Raw genomic sequence first — 16,661 nt, forward strand, 5'->3', positions numbered from 1 at the left:
AAACCTGCTTTTCCTGGGCACAGCCAGCATTATTGGCCAGCATCTGCAGTTTGGGAGGCAAGTCAGCAGTTTCCAGAGCACTAAATATATCTGTAAAGTATCTGCCAAATTCCACCAATCTTTTTATTTTACGCTGGGGAAAGAAAATTACCAAGTGACTGGTCAGAAACAACCATCTCTCCCCTAACGCCGGTGGTGGAATTGGTAGGAACAGGCAGCATTCGGGGGATACACCGTGCCCCGAAGGGAGCAATGGGGGTGGTGGGAGCTGCGGTGGTGATCCACAGAGCACAGCCCAGGGGAGACACCACCCTGAAGCTACAGCCAAGGCCTTCTCTCGTTACACCAAGTGAAATCATGCAGACACGTATAAATTGAATGGGAAAAAAATCTATTTCCCTGGCAGGGAACTAATGGGATGTTTAGTACTGAGGAACAACTGATTTAAGAGGGAAGGAAGAGCAATTCCCCTGGTTTCCATTTCCAGATCCATTACTGCGGCCCCAGGAAGAGACATCACGGGCTGCGGGGAAGAGACGATGCTCAGCAAGTGCTGTGAGCCGCTCCTTGACGAGCCCTTGAGCAGCAGCCCCGGCAGGAAGCAGAACTGAGCCCAGCGCAACCCGCAGCCGGTTCCTGTGCCCGCGTGAGCTGGGCTGGCACACGAGCTGCGGCCGCTTGGCTCCCATCGCTACCTGTGGCTTGATGGGCGCTGGGGCTGCAGCAAGGTGTGGGGCCCAGGGAGGGGAGAAGCGATGGCAGAGGCTGCTTCTTGCAGCTTTTGCTGCATTCCAAGGCTGCATCGCGAAGCCCAGAGCCTGGCTCGCAGTACCCAGCTTGCTGGCCGATTGCAACAAATCCTCCCAGGGAGGTCTGTTGCCCTCACCGTTGCCACTGCCTCCTCCTCCCTGGAGGGAAATCGGTTCACTTGCTGCCAGGGATAAGCAAGGAACAAGTTTTAAGCAGTCTCTGGGAGCTAGCAGCTCTAAGCACAGTTCTTCCACAGCCCCCAGCTCTCCTGACTCACCCACCAGCTCCCCTGCTCAACAAGGCCATTTAAATTTCCAGAGCCAGACAATCCTCGGTCTCTTGCCCTGAGCAAGGCAAAGAGAAGCAGAGTCCCAGCACAGCTAAGGCAAAATGCATCTCTTTGTTTCTGCAGAGCCACCCTGTTCACCTGTGAGCAGCACGAGCGAATCCCTCTCGGTGTCTCCAGGCTTTGTAGAGAAGACATCAAACACCTGCTTTTAAGTCTGAAGGGGCAACACAGGAACACACACATGACTGTGCACACAAAACCTTTGCCTTTTCTTCCTCAAATACGCCCCATGCAGCACATGCTCGGTGTTTTCGGACTAGAGGGTTTACCCCAGCACAATCACAGGGAGCGTTATCGTGCAGGATCTGTTTGGCAGAGGAAGTATTACACAGGGCGGGAGGCTCCCACACCCCCACGTTTCACGGCTCTTGCCTTAACAGGTGACACATCCCACACCGTCTACTACAGCTTTCTGTTCAGTCAGACAGGGGCTCTTGCCCTCTTTGATGTCCAACGCTTTCTAGCCAACACAACACAACTCCTACCCGAGAGTACCAGTACCGCTGGGGTTAACAACTTTCAGCCTCACTACACGCAATTGCGCTTTCTCTCTTACAAGTTAAATAACCTGCGGCTATTTCCGATGCCTCAGCAAAGAAGAAGTAAAATTTCAAGTGGGAGTACAGCAAAGCGCTGGGTCCACGGTGGCAGAACGGCACTTCTGCATCCCCGCGGAGGATGCTACGAGCCTTCAAGCTTGCAGAGAGGCATCTGCAGAGGCTGTGGCTCCTGGCACACACCACCACAGCCGGGCATTACAGTGTTAGATGACTCTCTGCAAGCCTTGTCCATGTGTACACTACAGCAAAAGCGCTCAGATAAAAGCCTACAAGGGGATATCCTAGAGACAGGCAGACAACATTCACGGATGCTTCCTGGTGCATCTTGAAGCAATTTAAAGTGTTTAGCTTTAAATCCTGTCCGGGCTCAATGTGAAAATGGCTGGGCAGAGAGCAGCACAAGGAGGGAGGCGCATTTAGAAGGTGCTACAACACAAGTGTTTTTGCTCCCTGCTATTAAAGCAGCGCTGCGAACAGTATTTGTCAATCCCTAAAGGTCTTTGCTCCACCACTGCAGAACAAGAGAAAAAAACCACATGCCACTAGCCTGTGGCTTGCAGGATCAAGTCTTTGGTCCTTTAAAAGAAGTGCAGAGCCAAAGCGTTTCTCCCCTTTACAACTGTGCCCTTTCCCTCTCCTCCAGGGAGGCGAAGGGAGCCGCAGCTCAGATCTCAGCCATCAGCTGCAGTGTCACATTCCGGGTCATCCAAAGATTGGCAGAGTCCAGGAGACGGGCAAGTCGGGACCACGTGTTTCTACCGTCACGAAAGAGGCCTTTAAGTGCAAAGCCATCTCTATCCCATGAAAAGCAGCAGTAGGGTATTTTACTTTGCGGGTTCCCTCCAAGGAGAAGCCACTATGAAAGGACACTGTCCTATGCTAACAGGAACTGGAGCAGAGAAGCAGGAGAGACACTACATCCGCAGCAGAGCAGCCAGACTGGCTCAGAGAGCACAGATGCTGTTTGTTTTCAGCCCAATTACCTTGCTGCACATATTGTCTTTACTGCAGTTCTTGTTATCCTTGTCTGTTGCTTCCTCCTCCACCTTTACAAGGGAAAAAAATAAAAAGGGTATAAATAAAAAAAGTAGAACCGGGGAGGACAGGAGGAGACTGAACAGCTGGTGTTGGAGCGGCTGGGAGAGCATCGGGATGGGATCCAGGGTGCTCCACGGATGTTGGACATGGGGAGCTATGGAGGAGGTGGGATTCGGAGAATAAGCCAGGCAACCCACTCAGGCAGCTTCTACTTCATGAACCAAGAGCCACAAAGACTTTGTTCCTAGGAGGTACAGAGATGTCACCCCCAGCTGAGACATGAACCCCAGAGCCAAGTTCCTCGGCTCTGCACATGGTGCATGGGGAGTGTTCAGTGCTTTACAAAGCCGAACTGTGTGACCACGCGCTACTGAGCCTTTCAACCTCCCTCCTACAAGGCTCGGGGCTGGGACAAAGTGGGTCTGGGCTCCAGGGGGACTCCTGACTGCTGCTCCGGCAGTCATCCACCAGGTAAGCGGGCTGATCTGGGACTCTGCGGATTCTGGAGCACAGCCCAGCACCAGGAAGTCTCCTTGCCCCTGCCAGCGTGCAGGTCTCTGGTCACTTGTGGGAGATTCAGCTTCTATCCCTCAAGCTAAGGCAAGCCAAGAATCCCATTTTCTTATTTCCTGGAAAACTGTTCCAGGCTTATATACTCCTCCATCCTGATGTGAATATCCTCTGAAGAGCCCAGCTGCTGTGGTCCAGACCCTGCGCTCGCTGCATGTCTCCCACATGCCTCCCACACCCAGCACGGTGCCAACCCTGGATCCCAGCCACACTGAGGACAAGCACCAACACCGCTGCCCCACGCTGATGCCCAGCAGGTAGGAAACCTCCAGGTAAGGAAAGAGGGAGGCATCATTCCCATTCAGGAGCCTCCAAGACCAGGCAGCTCCGGGGCAGATTTCCCTGGATCACCATTTCAGACTTGCCACATTTAAGCCCTGTTTTAGGTACCCAAATCCATCAGCTGGCAGAGATAAGCCATCAGCGGAAAGGGGAGGGCTGATGCCAACAGCACTGATCAGATCAAGAGCAACAAGAGAGGATCCACCCTCCAACAATTGCTTATCTCTGACCCCACAAGGGAGAGCAACATCTCTGGGACAGCAGAGGCACGGGATGGTGATTCAGTAGCCACGCACAGGGAAAACCTGGGTCAGAGCACCCCAGGGCCAGCTGAGCAAGCTGACTGCACATGGCTTTTCTAGCCACTCTCTGCCTCTTCCCTGCAAGCAAAGCTGATGGTAGCAGTCCCTAGGGATGACAGGCAACCCCAAGGAGGAGCAGCAGATGGACGCAAGGTGATAAAACATCTCCCTCAAGTGGGAGGCGAGGACAGGGAAAGCACAGCATCGGGGATGAAGAAGGCAGGGCAGGCTAGCTCATGTGCATCTCCCCACCCGTGGCTCAGAGCCAGGTCTAAGCGCAGCTTTGACAGGAGAAGGCTAAGCAGCCACCTCGGGCTGGGATTCAGAAAAAAAACCCAAACAAACTCCAAAACCTCTCTGCACTTCTCAGCAGCTTTTTGGTTAAGGCTCTCACAACCCTTTCTGAATAATTCAGCAACCTGCATAATCTCTCTGGAGGACGGATGTTTTGCCATCTGCATTCGACAGCAGATGCCGGGGAGCGACTGGCCACAGTCACACAGCCTGGGAACTGGTTAACCTGGTCAGCCACACCTGCATGAGGCTTTCCCAGCACCAGGAGCTCCTTGCTCCAGCTGCAACATGAAACACCTACAAAGCCCAGGCCTTTGAAAGCCAGGCAGTCTACCCCCATGCTCCCTAGAGACCCGGTATCACTGCTCTAAGCATCCAATTACTCCCCATACAAACTGCTGTTGGGGACCAGGTGGAAATGCTTGCCACTAGAAGCCTTCTGTAAAAGGTGAAGCCATTCCCCTGCAATTACAGGTTCTTACCTCCTTCCTCCACTTGAGCTCGCAGAAAACCCGTTCGAAGCACTCATGCATGTAGTTGAACTGCAAAGAGAAAGCAGGCATCCCTCAGAGCAGCAAGCAGCCCCAGACAGCTGCCCTGGCTCCCAGCCAGAGGGAGTCTGGCACTGGTTGCCAGCCCAGAGCTCCCTGTACTGCGGGCTCCTCCTGGTGGCCACCGGCCCCTGCATCACCTCCCGCCCCAAAAGCTGGAGCACAGGCTGCTCCTCCAGCTTCTAGAACGAAAACAAGCAGGTTCTGGGCTTTTCCTTGGTAAATCTGCAAAGAACGGGGCTACTTACATAGGGGGTGAAGATTTTAACCCATCGGGGTTTCTTCTCTCCTCGTGCATATTCGAAACAAAATGCCATTCCCTCTTCGTCTGTGTCCCACCGCTGCATTTCGTCCCATTCAAATGCTATTACCTGGTTCTGAAGGAAGACGAAACCCAGGTGAGGCCAGAGCCCAGCAGACCATGAGGAAGGGAAGGTTTAAGGCAAATTAGGTGGCAAAAGCAAAGCCACACGAAGGGGGAATGTGGATGCCTCGGACAGTCTTGCTGCAGAGACAGGTATGAGCCAGGGAAGCAGCAGTGGAAACACACACTAACACCCACAGAGCAAAATCCCTTTGGAGGCCTCTCAGCTGCAGTCCCAAACCCCCAGAGCTTTGGGGACATGACACTGATGCTCTCTGCCTATAGCAAAGTCAAGGTGGAGGCCAGGGGCTGAGCCCAGCTCCCCAGGACCTCACAGAAACCCCCTTACCTCCAGCTGGCCCTCCTCTGTGCAGGCATGGAGTTTAAAGTGCTTAATGCTGATGGCTGTAATCACATGTCCCTTCCGCCGAGAGTCACAGGAGCAATGGGGGAAGATGATCTCGTTGTAACCCTCACACGTCCGTAACATGTTTAAATACTGCAGAGAGAAAGCTGCAGGCGTTAGCTTGCTCAGACGAATGGAAGGGGACCCCTGCATCCTCCTGCTTCTCACACCGCCTCCACCTTGCACATGCCCTGGTACTAATCACCCTCTTGGAAATCCCTGGCTTTACCCCAGCCCAGGGAAGCTGGATCCCCTCCAAAGGAGACCAAAAACCTACAGGCAGCAGGGCTGTGCTAGGGGAAGGAAGGAGACCCCTCCAGCTGCTCAAGTCCCCTCCCCAAATCATTAATCCATCCAGGCACAGATATACACAGAGCATCTTGTGGCTTCGAATGCCAAAAGCCCTTTTCAGGAGAGCTGGTGCAGCCAGAGTCACTGATCAGAGTGACTGTGCTCCCCCTGGAAGGGTACAGAGCTGAGCAAACAGCTAAAGCAGCCTCAGGACTGAAAGCACCACTCTTGCTAGATCCATCCTCCTGATCGTTACAGGCTGAAGATAAGATCAGAAAAAGAGGCTGTCGGGCAGATGTGGGATCCAGGTTTCTCAGAGTCCTTCGATGCAAATGCTCTTGAAACTCATGAAAAGGTCCAAAGAGGTATTTAGGCTATTTTTCTTTCTTTCTGAGTGTAGCCCAGACAAAGCAGCACTGTGAGGACACTGGAGAAGTGCTAGGAGCTCTGAGTCACAGCACGGGACATAGGAAAAGCCAGGAGCTTCTCCATGGGCCGGTGCTCCAGAGCCTCACAACCTCTTGTTGCATGAGAAAGGTTTACACAGGGCAGAACTACAACAAAGTCTGAAGTGACTCTTTAACCAAGGAACAAGCCACATCCAGACCAGAGGAAGGAGCCAAATCCTCAAGCATTGTGCTCCAGGCAGGACCCTTAATAACAAGGGGCAAGGTAAAGGATGCAGTATTTTGACTTCACAGGGTCTTTGGGACACAGACATTGTCTTCTTGACCTCCTGCTAGACCACAGCCCTGCTGTACCTGGTGTACATGTGTGTGTACATAGATATATATATGTGCTGGGATATACCCTTTCCAAAGATTCAGATCTTTCTTGGGTCATTAGAAAGCCAGCAAGACAAGCAGAAACAAAAGAGCCATGAGATAACCCATAGGAGGAAGCATCTATGTACTGATCCTTATCATTAATTAAGAATTAACCTTCTTGGCTTAGCATTTCAGATGACCCTTCTGGGGTCTACCCCAAGATAGTCTCCCAGCAGCGACCCCTCAGAGCTACTGCAGTCAAATGGGCTTTGAGGAGGGGCCTGACCAAGACCAGTTAAGCTGGAGAAGGGGATCCCAAGGCCGTTGTTCTTCGACAGCAGCCAAGCTGGCTACAAGAACGCAGGGAGGGTGCAGCAAGTCAGGGAAAGGGCAGCCTGCGTTCATTCGGTACCAGCAGCCCCGAGCAACCTAGGAAGTTATTTACAAGTCAGATTCTTCTGTTGTTTGATCTTCAAGCCAAGCCTGCATCTGACAGATGAGCTCAGGGCATCCCCTTCACTCACTCCCCCACATCCACGCCAGGCAGGCTCATCGAGTCATACCAAGCCCCCAAGCATTTGCTGGGCAAGGTGATAAAAGGCAGAAAACCCCTGACCAGACAGCGAGCTCTGACACAGGATTTGCAATCTGGGAAGACTTGTGCCAGACAAAAAAACCCCCAAAAAACTAAGGCACAGAGGGGGCAGCAACTTGCATTATGAGCGCGCCAGGACCCACCCCTCCTTTGGCTAGCCCAGTATCACCATCTCAGAGGCAGTCTTGAGGCAGAAAGAGACCTTTGCCTCTCAATTACTAGGAAGAAAGAGCCATCCCTGAAGGGCTGCAGATGAAGGATTGCTACATCACATGTTAAGCACCTCACCTTTCAACATTGGCAATAACCCACAAGGTTTTATCGCTGCCTTGTTTGGAGCCAAGTCAATAGGTGATCTTGCCAAGGACAAGCCGCTGTTCAAACGTGCCAGGCACGAGGGGAGGTTTTGGTTTATGCAGCAGCCGACCCTCGGGCACATCCCAGCCCTGCGCCTGGCATTCCTGCATGTCTACACACCCTGCCAACCCCTCCTGTGCTAAGCCCACACCCCCATGGCTCTCCATGGTTATTGCTTTCCAAGAAAGATGTGTTTTTCAAGGCTGTGTGCATAGAATCGTTTGGGTTGGAAGGGACCTTTGAAGATCATCTAGTCCAACCCCGCTGCCACGGGCAGGGACATCTTTCACTAGCCCAGGTTGCTCAAAGCCCTGTCCAACCTGACCTTGAACACTTACAGGGATGGCACATCCACAACTTCTCTGGGCAACCTGTTCCAGTGTCTCCTTTCCAAACACAGCATTGCAAACAGGATGGAAAGCAAACAGGACAGGTAGGATAACTCACCATGACCATCTTTCTCTGCTCACACAGCTTCTGTAACTGGTAGGACTTCTCCTCTGCTTTGATGTAGCCTTTCTTGACATCATCAACAGCCTAAAGAGGAAAAGGGAAAGGAAACCCAGAAGGTCAGACTAGTGGACTCTTCACTGAGTCACAATGCTTTGCTTTCCCTGGCTGGCCCTGAGGCTGCTTTGAACAGCCAACCCCAATTCACAGCCCCAGAAGGTGACCAATGTCCCCAAACAGGCAGAGGGATGGAGAGGCTCAAAGAGGTGGTTCTCTGCACTCACTGGCTCCTGCTCCCCGAGCCTCTGATTGCCTCGGGGAGCATACAGATGCTTAAGCATCTAGGCGGACTTTGGAAGAATGTCCCCTGGCAAAAGAGGATGGATCTGGAAATGCTGGTACCTGGAATCCTGCTTTTGCCTTCAGGCACAGGCAGGGACAGGCTGGTACAACTCTTCTTCTCCAGACACACAGGCACAGCCATCTCCCGCAGAGCCATGCTGGCTTTTACCCACTGTGCTGCTGGAGTGTTGGCAGGAAAATGTGTTTTTCCTTCAGGACTGAGCAGGTATACAGCCCCTTCCTTTCACTCCTCAGCTGCACATCCCAGCAAGAACTCCTGCCCCTGGCACAAAGCGGCTTGTAAAGCTGCCAGCCAGTAAAGATCCAGTCTAGGAGATCAAAGAATTTGACAACTACTGTTTTTATTTCAATTTGTACCAGAGGCTGGTACAGGCTTAGTTCAGAGAGCACTGGGACAGCATTTTTCGTGGTTAAGACAGAGCAGGACTCATCTCGCTGAACTTTGCAGATATCTACCTCTGAGCTGGTCATCCTAGACTGGCTTTATACAGGCAATGGGAGAACATGGCTCTTCTCGGACTCGCTTCATCCCAGAGAATCTGCATAAAGTGAAATCACAGGCAGGAACGTCCCCTTTCCCTACGGTGAACAGCAAGAAGTCTGTTCCCCATCTTCACTGACAACACACAGAACTAAGGAAAACGTATCTGACCCAAGGAGTGCAGCCTCCCGCGATCCTTTTAGCTTGCTCTGGGAATGCAACTTCCTGCAATGACAGCAGCAGAGTCCTGCCTCCCAGGTCAATTGTGACTTGGCCACAAGTTCACCACAGCACCGCTGATTCACCCAACCATGGACTTCTACTCCTTGAAGTTACCCAAGCAAGAGTGGCCCTCAATTTCATGCTCTGTTGCCAGTACGCCAAAGGACAGCAGCGTTTGGAGCAGTTCTGGGAGCCAGGCACTTGTGTTGCCTTACCTCCAGTAAAAAATTACAACTCTTGGGCACCTACCTGATGGAAGAAGTAGGTGACTGCCAGGTCGTTGTCATTGAGAAGAACCTCCTCCTCTGTAGTGAAGAGCCATTTTCGGATGGTCAGGCATGTTCCTGGCACCGCTGAGGTGTAGTTCTGCACGTAGAGTTTGTGGGGGAATTCATTGGGCGCCAGTTTGCGCACTGGAAAAAGCACAAGACATTGAGGTCAGCACACAGCCCCACACAGCATCAGCAGCATCATCTGTGACTGGAGCCTGGCTACTGCACAAATCAATGTTGGCGATGCCCTTTAGCTGAGTCAGCCAGGATCGGGACTCCAGCTCTGCTCCAGGGCCCTTTCTTCTCCTCCCTGACCAAATCCAGCTTTTTTCATTACCTACTTCCACACTGTCAGGACCACACCAGTCCCTTGCAATCGCCTCTAGTGCACAGGCAGGAATCTGTGTGAGACTCTGAACTCCTCTCGGTCGTTGGAGAGCTCAGCGCAGCTCTCAAGCATCAGTTCAACAGCCTGACTTCATTCCCTGCTGTGCACAGGGAGGTCTATCCTCCCTTAGCCTTAGGACCTGTGCCCAGGACCTATGCACTGTGCCCACAGTGGAGAAGGTCCACCCCATCCTGGCAGGCTGCCACCAGAGCCTGGACAAAACCCGCTGCATTGCTCAGCCAAGCTGGAGCAGCTGGGCCACCAGCGAGTCCCTGTTGAGACATTTACTGTGTTCAAATCTGCTTTACCCAGCTACGATGGGCAAAAAAGGCGAGTGCCAGTATGTCTCCATCAGGTAAGGATATGGTCATTATCTTACTGCAGATGGAGCTTATGGTTTCCAGAGAAATTAAATGGAGTGTATCCAGACAGGAATAAATGTGGATGTTCACAGCGAGTGTCCAAAAAGCACAAGCCATAAAGGTTAACCGAAGTTTTTACTTTCCAGTGCAGTTTGAGAAGTGCAGCACTCACACGAACAAGGAATTAATAGCTCCAGTTAGAGTCTGGCACCATAAAAGTTTCCTGCATGAGACTGCAAGCGTGCTGCAGCATCCCATCTCCCAAGAGCAGGTATTCCCAATTGAGGCTCCCCGCACAGCCCTACTTCAGCAATGTTGAAACACGTCGACCCTCCAGCCCTGGTCTTCCCTCCCTCTGTCCGTGTCCTGCTCTGTCACACCAGCACCCGGTAACTCAAAAAGTGACCATGAACCTGATGGCAGAGGCAGTTCTGTGATGCCAACACTTTTACAGGAGATTGGTGACCTTGGCTGCCCCAGGGTCAGCATCTGAATGCAAACCCAGCTTGTTCTGTGAGATGAGTCATTTTAGGAGGTCTCAGAAGCTAAAAATCACCCCTTCTGTTCAGCCAGAATCTTGTAAGCACAAGCAACAGCCCTAGAAATCTCTTCCTACAAGGCATTTTGCTGTAACAACAGGATGAGTTTGAGGCACATAGAGATGACAATTCAGAAATGAAGGTACCCAGCTGGGAATGAGAAATACACTTGGCTTAAAACCCAGCAGAGGGGAAAAATAATACACAAACCAACCACTACACCCATTTTGTGGTGTGACCGCAATATTTTGCCCTCTCTACTGTTTCAGTGAACCCAACATGAAGCTGGGTGAAATCAGATTGCTGTGGCCAGGGATCTGAACAGCAGCCAGGGGACCCCAGCACACACTAAGCTGGAAGGATGGCAAGTACTTAGGTGCCAAAATGATCGCCCAGAATCCCACAGTCAAGCCTCAAATACCATCAGGATTTAACCACAGAAGGAGAGACGCTAAGATGCAGCTTGCAGCATCCCCCTTCTCCAGGACCTGGATATTGCCCCACGCCTATGTGTGTACAGACTGAGGGTGCCCTCAATCCACTTTCCAGCACCTTCACTCTGTTCCAAGCCACTGCCCCCCCTTTCCAGAGACTGCCATGTTACAATGACACTGCCCATTTTTTCTAATCTTGCTGGACCCTTTGAACTAAAGTAAAATGCATCTCTCAGTTTAACAAAAAGCTCGTCTCCTTGAACTGCTTAAGAAAGGGAAAGTTAGGCGGCGACAAAAAAGCCATCAAACTTTGAGGGCTCCTCACTATCAGAGCCTACTGTGCCTGCCTGATTCCTCCCAGGGGCTCCTGATATTGTGAGTAGAGATAAGACCTAAATTAGAGTGCCACTGGGCTCTGCTACTGCTGCAGAGTTTTCTCCCAGTTGCTCGTCAGCACCAAGGGGATTAAAAGACTTACCAAAGGAGTGATTGATCACTTCAAACAAGGCGAAGTAGTTTGCGGTAATACTGTCCATTCCAACTTTCACAGCCACAGCCTAAAGAGCAACCAAATGGGAAAATGGGGTGAGCCGAACAGGAGCCAGTAGCTGTCTGTCCCCCTCCAGGGCAAGTCTGGCTACATACAGGTTATTCCCAAGTATTTCCTAACCCGAGGTGTTAGTCACCACAGAAAACCTGCATTTTACTCTTCCAGTAAAACCAGGTGTTTTCTTACGCAAGGGCTGAGACTCTCCTGCTTTCACCTTCCTGTAAACTGCTCTAGATTTTAAGTGCCACCATGGCTGACAATTAGGTCATCTTTTCTTCTGAGGCCTCCAGCTTCAGTTCCTAATAGAAGAGGTGTGCACACTTCCCCTAGGAGTTTTCTCCAACAACGTTTCCATCCTGCACGCTAATACCACAGCCAAACTCACAGACCTCAGCGCAGGTGACGTGAAATTCAAGAGGCTGCATCCCAAACACACCCTGCACTGCAAATCCCATCTACCCAAACGATTCTGCTGTGCAGATCTGGAGCTCCTGAGAGCCTGCTCTTTCACAACCCTCTGGAGCTCCCTTGCTTGTAGCAACATTTCTAGTTCCCCTTTCAAAAAGGGTCTCCCTTGCATCATCTTATTCCCCCTAATCCATTGACAGCTTCCACTTTTCCTCCTGCAGTGCTGGTTGATGTCAGTTCTCCTTAGTTTTCTACTTAAAGCACTGGCTCTCTGGCCACTTGCAAACCTGTAATCTGGCCAGAGAATCCCCCAAAAGGGTCACTACCCTTACTATTCAACTTGCTGTCCTGCCACACAGCCACAGTGAGACTCGTGTGTTGGCTGCTGGCAGCTCTTGGATCCAACTCCTCCGCCGCAGCCACTGCAAGCCATAATACACAATCCGTCTAGTGCTTAGAGCCACCCGCCAGCTTTAAGATATTATCAGTGAAAATTAATTCAGCGATGACTGTCCTTGCAGCCAAACCTGCCAGCTAAAACGCTGCTTCAGCACAGCATAAGGTTAGAGTTCTCTAGCATTCCTATCCTCTCTGCTACAGCAAAGCAGCATCACTGATGCCCACCTGCACTCGAGAGGAGCAAAGAGAAGCAAGTGGGTGCCGGTAGGGTCTTGGTTAACATCCAAATCATGTTAATCTTCCGGTCAAGGCGAAAAAAGAAGTAGCTCACCTGGTACACCTGGTCTGTAGTGCTGTTCTTTTTGACTCTTACTGTCACTGTTGTTATATCTGGTAACGCTACTCGGAGCTCCACGTCTGAGACGCCGTTGTAATTCTGAAGGAGGGAAGAAGAAGGGACAGAAATCCGCATCACACAAACTGAGCCCCAAGCTCTATTTATTGCCTTGCGCTGGCTAATTAAAATGGTCGCTTCTAACAACCAGCTGCTCTGCAAGCCTCAGGAATCCCATTCCAGTCTGCACCACAGAAATTCTGAAAGCAGGCTCTGCTCTGAGACAGGAAGCTGAGCCAACAGTTTCAGGCCACAACAGGGTAGGATTTTACATTCACAGGTTTGTCAGTGAAGAGCGAGAGAAAGCTCCGGGACACAGCAACTTCTTGCACCATGGAAAGGTTGGAAAATGAATGACAGTTGAAGGGCAAATATCAACTCACTGCTGCTGCCTGCAACTCAAATCTTGGGAGAAGCAACTCAGACTGGTATTCAGAGTGCCTCTTGCCTTTCTGGCCAAAGGCCGACGAATACAAACAGCTCACAAATGCAAAGCCACCTGGGCTGCCACCAGCACGGAAACCAGCAGGAAAGTCAGTGAATATGGGTTTTTTGCTGGGTCTCCCCTTGCCAGAGCGCCAGGGTATGCAATGAGGCCTCATGCCTGGTTCTGCTCTGTGCACACCTTCAAGAGCAGCATCAAAGCTGCTCTTAGCTGCTGCTATGGAGAAAATGTTTCCTATGTGCAGTGACAGAGAGCAAACTGCGGCCTTGATTTTCTGCCGTGGTTTTCTATTCAACCAACTGAAGCTTTGGCAGGGAACATCTTTGCTCTCTGATACAGTTTTACCAAGCATTTATGGCCTCTGTACAGGGAAGGTCATGGCAGAGCTTCAGCGCTGTCACCTCCTTGCCTACCTCATCTGACTCCGACAGGAACTCCTGCATGATGTCGCTCTCCCCAATGACACGTATCGAACACACTGCAGGACAGAGAGTGCAGGTTAGTGGGGTGCCCGGGGGAAGAGGGAGCTGTCTCCTCCCAGGACCAGCCCAAAGGTGACATGGAAATAACAACTGTCTGTTCTGTGGGCAGCATGAAACAAGGGTGGTATCTCCAGCCCCGAAAAACCTTATCAAAGCAAGTGCTTTCCAGGCTGTATCAGGTGTCCTGGCACGAATACTGATCCAGCCTGAATCCCCTACAATAGCAAGTGAACAGTGGTGTTGAATAACTCACTGAGATATTCCCCATGGGTGAAATCCAGGCCCCAGGCACATGGTCAACAGGAGGTCTAGACTATACTTAAAAGTGGGCAAGAATTTCATAAATAGTACTTTTGCCTCAAAAAACCCAAACTTATTCCGGAGGGACTGAAACTATTTGGGAATTTAGGCCAAGTTCAGCAAATAATTTGGACCCGAACTGTATCATGTTGCCTCTAAGATGCAACCAGTCTGCCCATTCCTCCAGCCAGCTGGTAACCAAGGATGAAGATGAACGAGCTCAGCAAGGCAGGGCTGAGATATCAGTGGGGTGGGGAAAACCTGACCCACGTCCATCTTATGGGAAGAGGGGGCTTCACTCCCAGATGCTGGCAAGGGAAAAGGCTGTTAAGCTCATACAAACTAACTGAGCTGCTTCCAGGCAACTAAGATAAAACAGCATCACAGGATGAGGGGTCATTGCTCCCTGAATCTCATCTACAGCCTCTTCACTGCAAAATGCAGGGTCAGATCTTTTAGCTAGGCACCCTGATACAGAGATAAGGTTTTGCACCCACTTCCCCACCATCTGAACTCAACCTAAAGGAAACTCCTGCTGCAGGTATTACAATTCTGATTAAAAAGGACCAAAGCGTTCAGCTGTGAACAAGCTCAGGTTGAGCTGAGCTCCCTGATGAGAACAGCCTCAAACACAACGTTCTCCCTGCTCCAAAGCTTCCTTCCTCTGCCTCCTGCCCGTGCTCCCTCATCTCCAAGATTACTGGAGAGCAATATGACACTATAAAAAAAGGCTTGTTGTGTGTTAAAACCTGATTACACATTGTGTTGTTGGAAGTATACTGCAAGCCAGTAATACATGCATCATTAAGCTGTGCCAAGTCTGAGCTCCCTCTCACCACCTTGGCCATAAAATCCCATCCAGCTACAAACGAGCTTCTTTCCCTCACAGGTAAACAAATGCCTGTGAAGTTTTGGACCACCTGTGGAAGGATGTACCCTGAAGATTTGTTTCCCTGCTTGCGCGGAAGGTGGTGTACAGCTCCCAGCTCAGTACCTTTCTCTAGGTATTCCTCCAGCCCTCGCCGCCGGGCATCCAGCTGCTGCTCCGACAAAGAGAACGGCCACTTCCCTGGGAGACGTGGAAAAGTGAAGTTGGCAAATTCCCGTTTCAGGTTCTGGTGCAGAATGGCAAACTCCCGGTACCGCTTTGAGCAGAGCTGGCGGCCTGCCATGTAAACATTGTAGACCTGCAGGGAGGAGAAGAGGCTCACTGGGGTGAGAAAAGCTTTCCAAATCCCAACTGGCACAGTTCTGCCTTCCCAGACCCACAGGTAGCACAAGGCTAAATTAGGAGGGTTTGAGCTAGAATGAGAAACTGGTATGAATAGTTATATACACCACTGCTTTTCCCTGGAGCTGGGGGATGTCCCAACTACTGCCTCATTCTGACAGCAGCTGGATCAGCATGAATTCAAGGCGCCTTTCTATTCCAAAAGGAGAGGAAAAACACCCAAACCCTTTACAAAAGGCCCCAAGCCTGATGCAGCCATCACAGCATTCACCTGGATCATGTCCTGCACACAGGAGGGTCCCTGAGATGCACCAAGCCACCACCAGATGGATGTCACAGCAACACTGTGCTGACTGCATCAGCTGTTTTCAGCAACAGGAGCCTCATCACCTTCCAGATGTGCTTGACACTACCACTGAATTTCCAGCTTGTTGCAGAATTGAGCCTCTCATTGCAGCAAAAACTCCAGAGCTCTGGACTCAGGTTCACGGCTTCTTCCCTGAAACCCAGAGAGGTCCCAAAGCGAGCAGGAGGCTCGGTTTGTGTTTGGACACAGCCCCTGGCAGCCGTCAGGCATCAACCATGGGGCAGATCCCAGGGGAGAGGCAGCATGAAATCTTTTAGGAACACTCCATGTTAACTAGTTTTTTCATTATGCTTGCACTCTTCCAGTTTCATTCTGGACACTGTTAAGGAAGTAAGACTCTGATCCCAAATAGGGGAAACCCAGAGCAGAGTTACAGTCGCAGGACATTTCTAAGCGCTGCGATGCTCTTCAGGGAATTCCCTTCCTATTCATTAACCAGTTGCCTCCATTTTTATAGCCAATCTGCTCAGTCTCGCAGGCAAGTTAAACAAGCTCTTATCTAGGCATTGCTAATATGCCCTCAGTGATAAGGAGGTCCCAAACTGCAGCAGTTACCTTAATTAGCTTCACACAAGTAAAGGGATGCAGTGGTGAAAAGAGTAGGTTCACACTTTTCCATGTTGCACTAGGGAAGTGTTTGCAATGACAACCTTTCCTCTTGAGGAGAGGAGCATCACCCTCCACTGTCCTCCCGAAGCCAAAGGGCTGGCAGAGCACAGAGGTGGAGTGTAGCAAGAGGCACATGCCAAAGATGCACCAAGGGTGGCTTCAGCAGTGTTCAGAAGACTCAAAACCCCAATCTGCTCCCCAGATGACGGCTGGGAGGAGTCCCAGCTCACTCACTCTCCACGTCTGTGCTCCAGATACCTGCCTGACAACCTTCACCAGGGAAAAGTGCTCCAACAAACCAACAGGCTTTTCCTTAAAAAGAAGCATGCATTCAACCCTTCCAGTGTCACCTCAAGAGAAGGTGCTGGGATGGAACTGGATCCAAACAGCAGCAGCTATTGTCAGTCCAGAGAAGAGGCTCCCTTTGACCCCCTGCCCTGCCCTGCCCTTCTTTAAGAACCTCTGGTTTCTAGGACCCTTCTTCTCCTG

At 51.2% G+C, this 16,661-nt stretch overlaps 1 protein-coding gene across 5 annotated transcripts in view; it reads right to left on the bottom strand.

Moving 5' to 3' along the window:
- The window catches only part of SNX27 (sorting nexin 27), a 35,584-nt gene that overhangs the window by 4,185 nt on the left and 14,738 nt on the right, over positions 1 to 16,661 (bottom strand). For 3 of the 5 annotated variants that reach the window (XM_049805219.1, XM_049805218.1, XM_049805222.1), the window contains exons 3-12: positions 14,960 to 15,152; positions 13,597 to 13,661; positions 12,676 to 12,780; positions 11,466 to 11,544; positions 9,242 to 9,405; positions 7,924 to 8,013; positions 5,410 to 5,559; positions 4,945 to 5,073; positions 4,628 to 4,687; positions 2,643 to 2,705 (exon numbers count right to left, since the gene is read on the bottom strand). In XM_049805219.1, coding sequence (XP_049661176.1) covers positions 2,643 to 2,705; positions 4,628 to 4,687; positions 4,945 to 5,073; positions 5,410 to 5,559; positions 7,924 to 8,013; positions 9,242 to 9,405; positions 11,466 to 11,544; positions 12,676 to 12,780; positions 13,597 to 13,661; positions 14,960 to 15,152 — 1,098 coding nt within the window. The remainder of the gene's footprint in view (positions 1 to 2,642; positions 2,706 to 4,627; positions 4,688 to 4,944; positions 5,074 to 5,409; positions 5,560 to 7,923; positions 8,014 to 9,241; positions 9,406 to 11,465; positions 11,545 to 12,675; positions 12,781 to 13,596; positions 13,662 to 14,959; positions 15,153 to 16,661) is intronic. The other 2 variants (XM_049805221.1, XM_049805220.1) reach the window with 1 other exon arrangement.

The sequence above is a fragment of the Accipiter gentilis genome, chromosome 7 (genome assembly GCF_929443795.1).
Source record: "Accipiter gentilis chromosome 7, bAccGen1.1, whole genome shotgun sequence".
NCBI classification, from domain to species: Eukaryota; Metazoa; Chordata; class Aves; order Accipitriformes; family Accipitridae; genus Astur; species Astur gentilis.